The sequence below is a fragment of the Hypanus sabinus genome, unplaced genomic scaffold (genome assembly GCF_030144855.1).
Source record: "Hypanus sabinus isolate sHypSab1 unplaced genomic scaffold, sHypSab1.hap1 scaffold_293, whole genome shotgun sequence".
Classification (NCBI taxonomy): Eukaryota; Metazoa; Chordata; class Chondrichthyes; order Myliobatiformes; family Dasyatidae; genus Hypanus; species Hypanus sabinus.
The window spans coordinates 398,483-410,897 of NW_026781079.1; the positions used below are offsets into that span (position 1 = coordinate 398,483).

Genomic DNA, 12,415 nt, shown 5'->3' on the forward strand with positions numbered 1-12,415 from the left:
TAACTGTGAATGCACACTTCCCTCCCCCATCACCACCCCCTTCACGTGTACACCTCTTATAAACTGGAGAGCAAAGATTCAAGGTGAGAGGGTGATAATATTTAAAAGGGACAGAGGTGGATCTTTGCACATGGAGTGTGGTGCAGATGCAGATGGTGCGACGTTGAGTTAAATACAAGTTGAGAACAAAACAACACACTTTAGGAATATCTGGACTGGTTTTTCGATAAGAATATTGCAGAGTGATTATATGCCAAACATGGCATTAGTGTAGGAGGGCACTTTGGTTGGTGTGGACAAGTTAGAATGAATCCTCTGTTTCTGTGCTAAACTACTCCATGATTCTGCATTCCCTTTCATTTATATGACTGTGTACATTTTCAAACAACCCCAAGGGTTACTCCAATGCAACTGACCATTAAATAAACATGCTGACCCTGAACAGCAACATTTCACTGAGCATTATATTGAACAACATTCTGTTGCAATAATTGACATTGTCCTCAACTGTTTCCTTTGAAACCACTTTCATTCTGCTAACATGCATAATACTGAATGGGTCAAGTTAACACTGAGAACATACCAGAAAGCAGTTTGCTCGGACCTACAAGCCAATCGTCAATCAATTGATCGGAACTGAAAATTGAGCTCTGAATTCGTTGCTCAGACGACGCGCTGGCAGACTGCGGTTGATTGGAGTCTCCACCCATTTCACTTGTATCAGCCCCTGTAACAATGCAAATCCAAACTAAAGGAGAGAATTCACCAAGAAAACAAAAGTGGCAAACATTGAGAAGGCCCTTCCGACCATTGAGTACATCTGCACAGAATGTGAACACAACAGCAACCATCATCAATACCCCTCCACATCCAGGCCATGTTCTCTTCTCCCTGATGACAGGAGGGTTCGTTCCTGATCAGTAAGGACATCAAAGGTTTTGGGTAGACGGCAGGAGAATGGGGCCGAGAGGGATAGTAAATCAGCCAGGCAGAATGACTGAGCAGACCCCATGGACTAAAAGGCAAAATTCTGCTCCTATGTCATAATCGCCCTACCAGCTGCAGATTTCCCTGCAATTCACACCTTAACCACTCGCCTTTAAGGATTGGAGGTGGTGCAGTTCAAAATCTTTAGCATCTCAATCTCAGAGCATTGGTCCTTGGTCCAAGTACGGAACAGTCAGAAAAAAAATGGCAAAAGAACATCCCTACGTCATTTGAATCTTGCGCAAATTTGGCATTGTCACCCGACACTTCGACAAACTCCTGCAGATGCTCAGTGGACAGTATCCTAACTGGTTGCATCACGGGCTGTTTTGGAAACGCCAATGCCCAAGCGAGGAAAAGCTAAAAAACCGTGATGGATACAAGCTTTTTCGTCACAGGCAAAGCCCTCTCCTCTATTGAGTGTTGTCACAAAAGAGCGGCCTCATGAATTTTGTGCGTTAGTCAGAATAGAAAGATATCTCTTTAGAAAAGAGAAATTGATTCTTTTTCCAGTCAAATTGTGTTCAATCTTGGATTTGATAAAACTATCTATGGAGGCCAAGTCACTGGGTTCATTCAAGCAGGGGTTGGTAGATTCTGTCTAAGAAAGAGTATCAAACGTTACAGGGACAACGCGAGAGAATGGGGTTGAGCAGGACAATAGATCAGCAAACATGGAATGGCGCAGCAAATTCAATGGACTACAAGGCCAAATTCTGCTCATATGTCTTTGTGCCCGTCACTTGCATCTCTCCGTTTACTGGTTCTTAGGACGCCTCACTCTGTAGTTACTACCTATTGTATGTTTCAGGGAATGTATGTGGATGGTGATGAAAGTGTGGAACGAGCCGCCAGAGGAAGTGATGATGCGGGTTTGATTCGAGCAGGTAATAGAAGATTGGATAAGTACATGGATGGCCTGGTGGTGAGGGTCAGTGGGGCGAGGCAGAATAATAATTCAGCATAGACTTGATGGGCCAAAGGATCCGTTCCTGTTCCTGCAGTGTTTAGTGACCTTAACACACCTGTGTTCACTGTCACTCCTGAGTTCACTGGATCCCTGTCAATACTGGCAACTTTAGAAGTGGCGGGAATGGGCCTTTCTTCAACATTCGAGCTGTCTGTATAAACAGCATAGTAACATCAGGATTGCTGATAATTTGCATAAGAACATAGGAAAGTGACCTGTGAAATAATTATTCAATACATGTCTACAGACTTTTCTGTCTCAGCAAGGAAGAGAAACAGGCCCCTCAGGCGATGATGTCAACCTTAACCATCCACATGAAGTGTCCAATTTATTAGGTGCATGTGTGGTCTTCCACTATAGCTCATCCACTTTGGTTTGAGCAAATGATCCTCTTGACCACGTCTGCATGCTTGATGTGTTGATTTGCTGCCATCAGACTGGCTGATTGGATATTTACATTCATGAGCTGGTGAACAGGTGCAACAAAGTGGCCAATGTGTGTGCAAGTTACTGTTCAGTGGATTTTCTAGCAATTAAGAATGTAGTTGCCTTTGTGTTTTTTTTTCTGGAAACTTTGTGCAGTAGCAAGTATCATATTACTTGAATCTGCCATCTTAATAGTTAACCATATAGGAACGATATTTTTGCTCTCAGTCTTCTGCTCAGAGAAGATCACGTTACTTTTGTTTGGCTCTTTTGTTTGACTGTTTGGACAGCTCTTCATTGGTCATATAAAATTTAAGAGAACATACTTAAGCAGTAAGCTTTGTGTCTTATTCTTAGAGGAACAGCCCCCTCAGACCATCACGTGGACATCAACCATCCACATACAGTGTCTAACTTATTAGGTGCATGTGTGGCCTTCCGCTGCAGCTCATCCACTTTGGTTTGAGCAAATGAAACTCTTGATTATGTCTACATGTTTTATGCATTGAGTTGCTGCCATGTGATAGGCAGATTAGATATCTACATTAATGAGCACATGGACAGGTGTAACTAATTAAGTGGCCACTGTGTGTCCACATGGTTGTTCAGTGAATTTTTCAGTTGCCTTTGCTTTTTCTGGAAACTTTGATCATAGGAAATATCATATTTCTTGAATCTGCCATCCTATTGGTTATCGACATAGAATGGATACCTTTGTTATCAGTATTCTCCTCCAGGAGATTACATTAATTCTCCTGTCCTTTTCATTTCAGTATTTGAGCACCTCTTCCTTGGTCTTACAACGCTTCAGAAAACAAACTCAAGCAATACATTTTATGCCTCATTCTTGACGTCTAGATCGCAAAAACATCAGGATCTAACAAGTTGCATTTGGTAGGTCGAATCAAGGTGGCAATTTCATAGTGAAGGGTGGGCCGTAAGAGGGAGACCTAAGAGTCCAGGTAAATATTTCACTGAAAGGGGCGTCAGAGGTAAAGAGCCAGATCAATGAATTTCGGTGATGGATCATAATGTCCAATAGTACTGGATGTTGCTGAGGCCATACCATAGTTTTGGTCACATGGTTTCATTCAATTGCAGATATTGCAAACAAACTCCAGGGCCTGATTTACAGGGAGTGGTTGTGCAGGATAAGCACCAACTCCTTGGAGGCAGAAAACTGAATGATATCCTAATAGAGGTATTCAAAACAGTAAGTGGTATTAATCGTCTGACTGCAAACATTGCTACCCCATCACCACCCTCTCTCAGGGCAAGCTTCTTCAAAACTGGACAGCATTGGCTGAAGATGAGGGGTGGAAACAATTAAAAGGGACCTGTTTGGAGCTTCTGCATGTGGAAGGTGAAGATATATTAATAGAGCTAAGCTGAATTGATACAAGTACAACAAAGACATATTAGGGACATTTGGCTAAGTGAATAGATAAGAAAGGTGCTGAGAAACACTTGCCAAAACAAGGTATCAGCAAAGAAAGGTACATTGGCTGGCATGGACAAGTTAGAATGAATAGCCAGTTTCTGTGCTATGTCACTCTGAGACTCTGTATTCAGACTATCTGTTTGACCACCTTCACTTTCAAACAATCCCAATGGTTACTCAGGTACAACATATCATTGAATAAACAAACTCACTCTGAATGGTATAATTTCACTGAGCATTTAATTGTACAATACTCTGTTGCAATAATCAATAAGGCATTCACTATTTCCTTTGAAACTACTTTCATTTTACTAACCTGCAAATTGGCGACTGAGCATCAAACCGTCTTCAGAAAGTCTGCGTCTTCTTGTACGACACTGAAGAGGCCTGGTGGGCGGAACTACACCTTCTTCTGCTTCACTGCTAATTGACTGTTCAAGATCGCTGTCCTCTTTCGAGGAACCAAACAAGATTATGCCAGTCTGTTGCTCTGTTAACAATGCAGATCCACATTAAAGTAGAGAAGTACAGAGACTGAGAATCACTGAGAAAGAAAGCCATTCCCACAACCATTGAGTATATCTACAAGGTATACTACCAGAACAAAACAGCATCCAGCAAATACCCCCTCCTCATCCAGACCATGCTGTTTTATCACTGATGTCAGAAGTGTTGGTTCTTGATTAGTAACAACATCAAACGTTACGGGGAGAAGCAGAAGAATGGGAATGAGAGGGAATATTAAATCAGCCATGATGGTCTGACTGAGCAGACCTGATGGACCACACTGTGCAATTCTGCTCCTATGTCTTATGGTCCCACCAGCTGCAGATCTCCCTGTAATCCACACATTGATCAGTAGCCTTTAAGCGATTGGAGGTGGAGGTGGTCGGTAAGTTCAAAATCTTTGGCATTACAATTTCAGAGGACAGGTCCTGGGTGCAACACTTAACTGTAATAACAAAGACAGCACAAGAGCATCCCTATATTATTTGAAAATTGCGCAAAATTGACGTGTCACCTGACACTTCGACAAACTTCTGTAGACGAACAGTGGACAGCACTCTAACTGGTTGTACAACCGACTGTTCTGGAAAGACCAATGCCCGGGAATGGAAAAGCCACAAAAAATGATGGATACAGGCCTTTTCATCAACTCTCCTCGATTGAGTGTTGCCACAAAAGAGCGGCCTCATGAACTTTGTGTGTGTAGGAATAGAATAGAAAAATAACCCTTCAGAAGAAAGGAAAAGAAGATTTTTTTTCAGTCAATGGGTGACCGATCCATGGAATTTATTGGAGGAAGGCTGTGGAGGCCAGGTCACTGGGAACATTTCAACAGCGCTTGATAGGTTCTGGATCAGTAAGATTAACAAGCATAACAGGGAGAACGCAAGAGGAAGGGGATGAGCTGGAAAATCAATCAGCAAAGATGGAATGGTATATCAAAATCGAAGGGCCGAATGGCCTAATTCTGCTCGTGTGTCTTATTTCCCATCACCTCCTTGTTCACGCGTTATCGGTTCTCAAGAAGCTTTACCCTGCAGTTACTACTGATGAACTGTTTCAGGGGAACATGTGGGGGAACTTCTTCATGCCAAAGATGATGAGAGTGCGGAACGAGCCGCCAGGGAAAGTGATGCTACGGGTTGGGATTGAACAGTTAATAGAAACTTCGATAAGTACATGGATGGGATCGCTCTGGAGGTGTAGTTTGGTGGGCTGAGGCAGAATACGTTTCTAGCATGGACTTGATGGGCCAAAGGACCCACTTCTGCTCTGCCGTGTTCAGCCACTTTAACACAACCGTGTAACATGACCGAAGTCACTGGATCCCCATCACTATTGGCACCTTTCCACGTGGCAGGAATGGGTTATTCATCACAAACTGTCAGCATGAACAGCATAGTAACATGAGGATTAGATGATGATTTGTTTCAGGAAGACGAAGCGATGTGATCTGTGAACTGCAGTTGGTCATTACCTGTCTGAAAAGTATTCTCTCTCATTAAGGAAGAGATATGCTGCAGAGAAACAGGCCCCTCAGCCGATTATGTCGACATCAACCGTCCACATACATTGTCTAATTGATCAGCTACCTGTGTGGCCTTCCACTGTAGCTCACCCACTTTGGTTTGAGCAAATGACCCTCTTGACCATGTCTGCATGTTTTATGCATTGAGTTCCTGCCACGTGATTGGCTGATTAGATACCTACAGTAATGAGCATTTGCATGTGGCCACTGAGTGTACACGTGATCCATCAGTGAATTTTCCAGCATTACAATGGCAATTACCCCAACTTTTATGGAGACTTTTTGGTTCAGAAATAAGAGTGAAATTAATTGAATCAGCCTTCTTATTGGTTGATAAAATGTAATGAATGTTTTTTACTAAGCAGTAATCTGCTGGAGGAACATGGTACTTTTTTGTCTCTCTCTCTCTGTCCTTTGAGTCTTTGGTTACCTCTTTTTTGCTCTTCTTACCCTCAATAAACTAAAACAACAGTGGTAGGTGCATGAAGATGGATCCAATGGGCTCTTTTAAGAGTCTCTTAGACAGGTACATAGAGCGTCGGAAAATAGAGGGCTAGACACTTGGGAAATTCTGGGCTGTTTCTAGTGTAGATTGCATGACCGACAACATTGTGGGTCGAAGGGCCTGTAATGTGCTGTAGATTTCTATATTTAAACAACTTTTATGCCTCAATCTTGACTTTAGGATTGCCAAAAGCATCAGGATACAACACTATTCATACAAACAATTTTGAAGAAAATGCATCCGTTGCGCTTAGTAAGTTTGCAGATGATAACAAATTAGGTGCTCTGGTAAACAGTGAAGAAAGTTGGCAAAAATTATGGGGGCATTTGGATCAACTCGTTCTGTGGTTTGCGGATTGTCAGTGGCATTCAATCCATTTAGGTGAGGAGTAATGCACTTCCATCGTAAAGGGTAGGTCCTGCAGAGTGTTGTGGAACAGGAAGACAACAGTAGAGATAAACAGTTCACTGCAAGAGGCATAACAGGGAAACATCTGGAGTAATGTGATGTCTCAGATCAACCGGATGCTGACAGTGGCATTTGACACACCGATCTGTATCAGTCAGGTCACTGAATTTCGGTGATGGAACATAATGTTCCCATACCTCAGGATGTTGGTGTGGCCATACATTGAGTACTGTGTACAGTTTTCCTCACAGGAAAGATGTCATTCAACTGCAAACAGTGCAAAGAAATTCTGGGGTCTGACATACAGTGAGAGGTCATGCAGGTTTGGAGTTCACTCCCCAGTGAGTACGAAATTGAAAGGAGAGCTATTTGGGGGATTCAAAATCAGAATGGGTATTATAGCAGTGAATGCACACTTCCCTCCCCCATCATCACCCCTTTCAAGTGCACACCTCTAATAAACTGGAGAGCACAGGTTCAAGGTGAGAGAGTGACAACATTTAAAAGGGACAGAGGTGGAGCTCTGCACATGGAGTGTGGTGTAGACGCAGATGGTGCGAAGTTGAGTTGAATACAAGACAAGTTCAAAAAGCAGATTGTAGGGATATCTGGATTTGTGTTTCGATAAGAATATTGCAGAGTGGTAATATGCCAAACATGGCATTAGTGTAGGAGGGCACCTTGGTTGGCGTGGACAAGTTAGAATGAATCCTCTGTTTCTGTGCTATACTACTCCATGACTCTGCATTCCCTTTCATCTATATGGCTGTGTACATTTTCAAACAACCCCAAGGGTTACTCCAATACAACTGACCATTAAATAAACATGCTGACCCTGAACAGCAACATTTCACTGAGCATTATATTGAACAACATTCTGTTGCAATAATTGACATTGTCCTCAACTGTTTCCTTTGAAACCACTTTCATTCTGCTAACATGCATAATACTGAATGGGTCAAGTTAACACTGAGAACATACCAGAAAGCAGTTTGCATGGACCGACAAGCAAATCGTCAATCAATTGATCGGGACTGAAAATTGAGCTCTGAATTCGTTGCTCAGACGACGCGCTGGCAGACTGCGGTTGATTGGAGTCTCCACCCATTTCACTTGTATCAGCCCCTGTAACAATGCAAAACCAAACTAAAGGAGAGAATTCACCAAGAAAACAAAAGTGGCAAACACTGAGAAGGCCCTTCCGACCATTGAGTACATCTGCAAAGAATGTGAACACAACAGCAACCATCATCAATACCCCTCCACATCCAGGCCATGTTCTCTTCTCCCTGATGACAGGAGGGTTCGTTCCTGATCAGTAAGGACATCAAAGGTTTTGGGTAGACGGCAGGAGAATGGGGCCGAGAGGAATAGTAAATTAGCCAGGCAGAATGACTGAGCAGACCCCATGGACTAAAAGGCAAAGTTCTGCTCCTATGTCATAATCGCCCTACCAGCTGCAGATTTCCCTGCAATTCACACCTTAATCACTCGCCTTAAAGGATTGGTGGTGGTGCAGTCGATAAGTTCAAAATCTTTAGCATGACAATCTCAGAGCATTGGTCCTTGGTCCAAGTACGGAACAGTCAGGAAAAAAATGGCAAAAGAACATCCCTACGTCATTTGAATCTTGCGCAAATTTGGCATTGTCACCCGACACTTCGACAAACTCCTGCAGATGCTCAGTGGACAGTATCCTAACTGGTTGCATCACGGGCTGTTTTGGAAACGTCAATGCCCAAGCGAGGAAAAGCCAAAAAACCGCAATGGATACAAGCTTTTTCATCACAGGCAAAGCCCTCTCCTCTATTGAGTGTTGTCACAAAAGAGCGGCCTCATGAATTTTGTGCGTTAGTCAGAATAGAAAGATATCTCTTTAGAAAAGAGAAATTGATTCTTTTTCCAGTCAAATTGTGTTCAATCTTGGATTTGATAAAACTATCTATGGAGGCCAAGTCACTGGGTTCATTCAAGCAGGGGTTGGTAGATTCTGTCTAAGAAAGAGTATCAAACGTTACAGGGACAACGCGAGAGAATGGGGTTGAGCAGGACAATAGATCAGCAAACATGGAATGGCGCAGCAAATTCAATGGACTACAAGGCCAAATTCTGCTCATATGTCTTGGTGCCCGTCACTTGCATCTCTCCGTTTACTGGTTCTTAGGACGCCTCACTCTGTAGTTACTACCTATTGTATGTTTCAGGGAATGCATGTGGATGGTGATGAAAGTGTGGAACGAGCCGCCAGAGGAAGTGATGATGCGGGTTTGATTCGAGCAGGTAATAGAAGATTGGATAAGTACATGGATGGCCTGGTGGTGAGGGTCAGTGGGGCGAGGCAGAATAATAATTCAGCATAGACTTGATGGGCCAAAGGATCCGTTCCTGTTCCTGCAGTGTTTAGTGACCTTAACACACCTGTGTTCACTGTCACTCCTGAGTTCACTGGATCCCTGTCAATACTGGCAACTTTAGAAGTGGCGGGAATGGGCCTTTCAACATTCGAGCTGTCTGTATAAACAGCATAGTAACATCAGGATTGCTGATAATTTGCAGAAGAACATAGCAAAGTGACCTGTGAAATAATTATTCAATACATGTCTACAGACTTTTCTGTCTCAGCAAGGAAGAGAAACAGGCCCCTCAGGCGATGATGTCAACCTTAACCATCCACATGAAGTGTCCAATTTATTAGGTGCATGTGTGGTCTTCCACTATAGCTCATCCACTTTGGTTTGAGCAAATGATCCTCTTGACCACGTCTGCATGCTTGATGTGTTGATTTGCTGCCATCAGACTGGCTGATTGGATATTTACATTCATGAGCTGGTGAACAGGTGCAACAAAGTGGCCAATGTGTGTGCAAGTTACTGTTCAGTGGATTTTCTAGCAATTAAGAATGTAGTTGCCTTTGTGTTTTTTTTTCTGGAAACTTTGTGCAGTAGCAAGTATCATATTACTTGAATCTGCCATCTTAATCGTTAAACATATAGGAACGATATTTTTGCTCTCAGTCTTCTGCTCAGAGAAGATCACGTTACTTTTGTTTGGCTCTTTTGTTTGACTGTTTGGACAGCTCTTCATTGGTCATATAAAATTTAAGAGAACATACTTAAGCAGTAAGCTTTGTGTCTTATTCTTAGAGGAACAGCCCCCTCAGACCATCACGTGGACATCAACCATCCACATACAGTGTCTAACTTATTAGGTGCATGTGTGGCCTTCCGCTGCAGCTCATCCACTTTGGTTTGAGCAAATGAAACTCTTGATTATGTCTACATGTTTTATGCATTGAGTTGCTGCCATGTGATAGGCAGATTAGATATCTACATTAATGAGCACATGGACAGGTGTAACTAATTAAGTGGCCACTGTGTGTCCACATGGTTGTTCAGTGAATTTTTCAGTTGCCTTTGCTTTTTCTGGAAACTTTGATCATAGGAAATATCATATTTCTTGAATCTGCCATCCTATTGGTTATCGACATAGAATGGATACCTTTGTTATCAGTATTCTCCTCCAGGAGATTACATTAATTCTCCTGTCCTTTTCATTTCAGTATTTGAGCACCTCTTCTTTGGTCTTACAACGCTTCAGAAAACAAACTCAAGCAATACATTTTATGCCTCATTCTTGACGTCTAGATCGCAAAAACATCAGGATCTAACAAGTTGCATTTGGTAGGTCGAATCAAGGTGGCAATTTCATAGTGAAGGGTGGGCCGTAAGAGGGAGACCTAAGAGTCCAGGTAAATATTTCACTGAAAGGGGCGTCAGAGGTAAAGAGCCAGATCAATGAATTTCGGTGATGGATCATAATGTCCAATAGTACTGGATGTTGCTGAGGCCATACCATAGTTTTGGTCACATGGTTTCATTCAATTGCAGATATTGCAAACAAACTCCAGGGCCTGATTTACAGGGAGTGGTTGTGCAGGATAAGCACCAACTCCTTGGAGGCAGAAAACTGAATGATATCCTAATAGAGGTATTCAAAACAGTAAGTGGTATTAATCGTCTGACTGCAAACATTGCTACCCCATCACCACCCTCTCTCAGGGCAAGCTTCTTCAAAACTGGACAGCATTGGCTGAAGATGAGGGGTGGAAACAATTAAAAGGGACCTGTTTGGAGCTTCTGCATGTGGAAGGTGAAGATATATTAATAGAGCTAAGCTGAATTGATACAAGTACAACAAAGACATATTAGGGACATTTGGCTAAGTGAATAGATAAGAAAGGTGCTGAGAAACACTTGCCAAAACAAGGTATCAGCAAAGAAAGGTACATTGGCTGGCATGGACAAGTTAGAATGAATAGCCAGTTTCTGTGCTATGTCACTCTGAGACTCTGTATTCAGACTATCTGTTTGACCACCTTCACTTTCAAACAATCCCAATGGTTACTCAGGTACAACATATCATTGAATAAACAAACTCACTCTGAATGGTATAATTTCACTGAGCATTTAATTGTACAATACTCTGTTGCAATAATCAATAAGGCATTCACTATTTCCTTTGAAACTACTTTCATTTTACTAACCTGCAAATTGGCGACTGAGCATCAAACCGTCTTCAGAAAGTCTGCGTCTTCTTGTACGACACTGAAGAGGCCTGGTGGGCGGAACTACACCTTCTTCTGCTTCACTGCTAATTGACTGTTCAAGATCGCTGTCCTCTTTCGAGGAACCAAACAAGATTATGCCAGTCTGTTGCTCTGTTAACAATGCAGATCCACATTAAAGTAGAGAAGTACAGAGACTGAGAATCACTGAGAAAGAAAGCCATTCCCACAACCATTGAGTATATCTACAAGGTATACTACCAGAACAAAACAGCATCCAGCAAATACCCCCTCCTCATCCAGACCATGCTGTTTTATCACTGATGTCAGAAGTGTTGGTTCTTGATTAGTAACAACATCAAACGTTACGGGGAGAAGCAGAAGAATGGGAATGAGAGGGAATATTAAATCAGCCATGATGGTCTGACTGAGCAGACCTGATGGACCACACTGTGCAATTCTGCTCCTATGTCTTATGGTCCCACCAGCTGCAGATCTCCCTGTAATCCACACATTGATCAGTAGCCTTTAAGCGATTGGAGGTGGAGGTGGTCGGTAAGTTCAAAATCTTTGGCATTACAATTTCAGAGGACAGGTCCTGGGTGCAACACTTAACTGTAATAACAAAGACAGCACAAGAGCATCCCTATATTATTTGAAACTTGCGCAAAATTGACGTGTCACCTGACACTTCGACAAACTTCTGTAGACGAACAGTGGACAGCACTCTAACTGGTTGTACAACCGACTGTTCTGGAAAGACCAATGCCCGGGAATGGAAAAGCCACAAAAAATGATGGATACAGGCCTTTTCATCAACTCTCCTCGATTGAGTGTTGCCACAAAAGAGCGGCCTCATGAACTTTGTGTGTGTAGGAATAGAATAGAAAAATAACCCTTCAGAAGAAAGGAAAAGAAGATTTTTTTTCAGTCAATGGGTGACCGATCCATGGAATTTATTGGAGGAAGGCTGTGGAGGCCAGGTCACTGGGAACATTTCAACAGCGCTTGATAGGTTCTGGATCAGTAAGATTAACAAGCATAACAGGGAGAACGCAAGAGGAAGGGGATGAGCTGGA

At 42.6% G+C, this 12,415-nt stretch overlaps 1 protein-coding gene across 1 annotated transcript in view; it reads right to left on the reverse strand.

Annotated features, from left to right (window-relative positions):
- The window catches only part of LOC132388287 (uncharacterized), a 68,582-nt gene that overhangs the window by 12,027 nt on the left and 44,140 nt on the right, over positions 1-12,415 (reverse strand). The window contains exons 13-16 of the mRNA XM_059960625.1: positions 11,316-11,489; positions 7,754-7,897; positions 4,141-4,314; positions 584-727 (exon numbers count right to left, since the gene is read on the reverse strand). Of these exons, the coding sequence (XP_059816608.1) occupies positions 584-727; positions 4,141-4,314; positions 7,754-7,897; positions 11,316-11,489 (636 nt within the window). The remainder of the gene's footprint in view (positions 1-583; positions 728-4,140; positions 4,315-7,753; positions 7,898-11,315; positions 11,490-12,415) is intronic.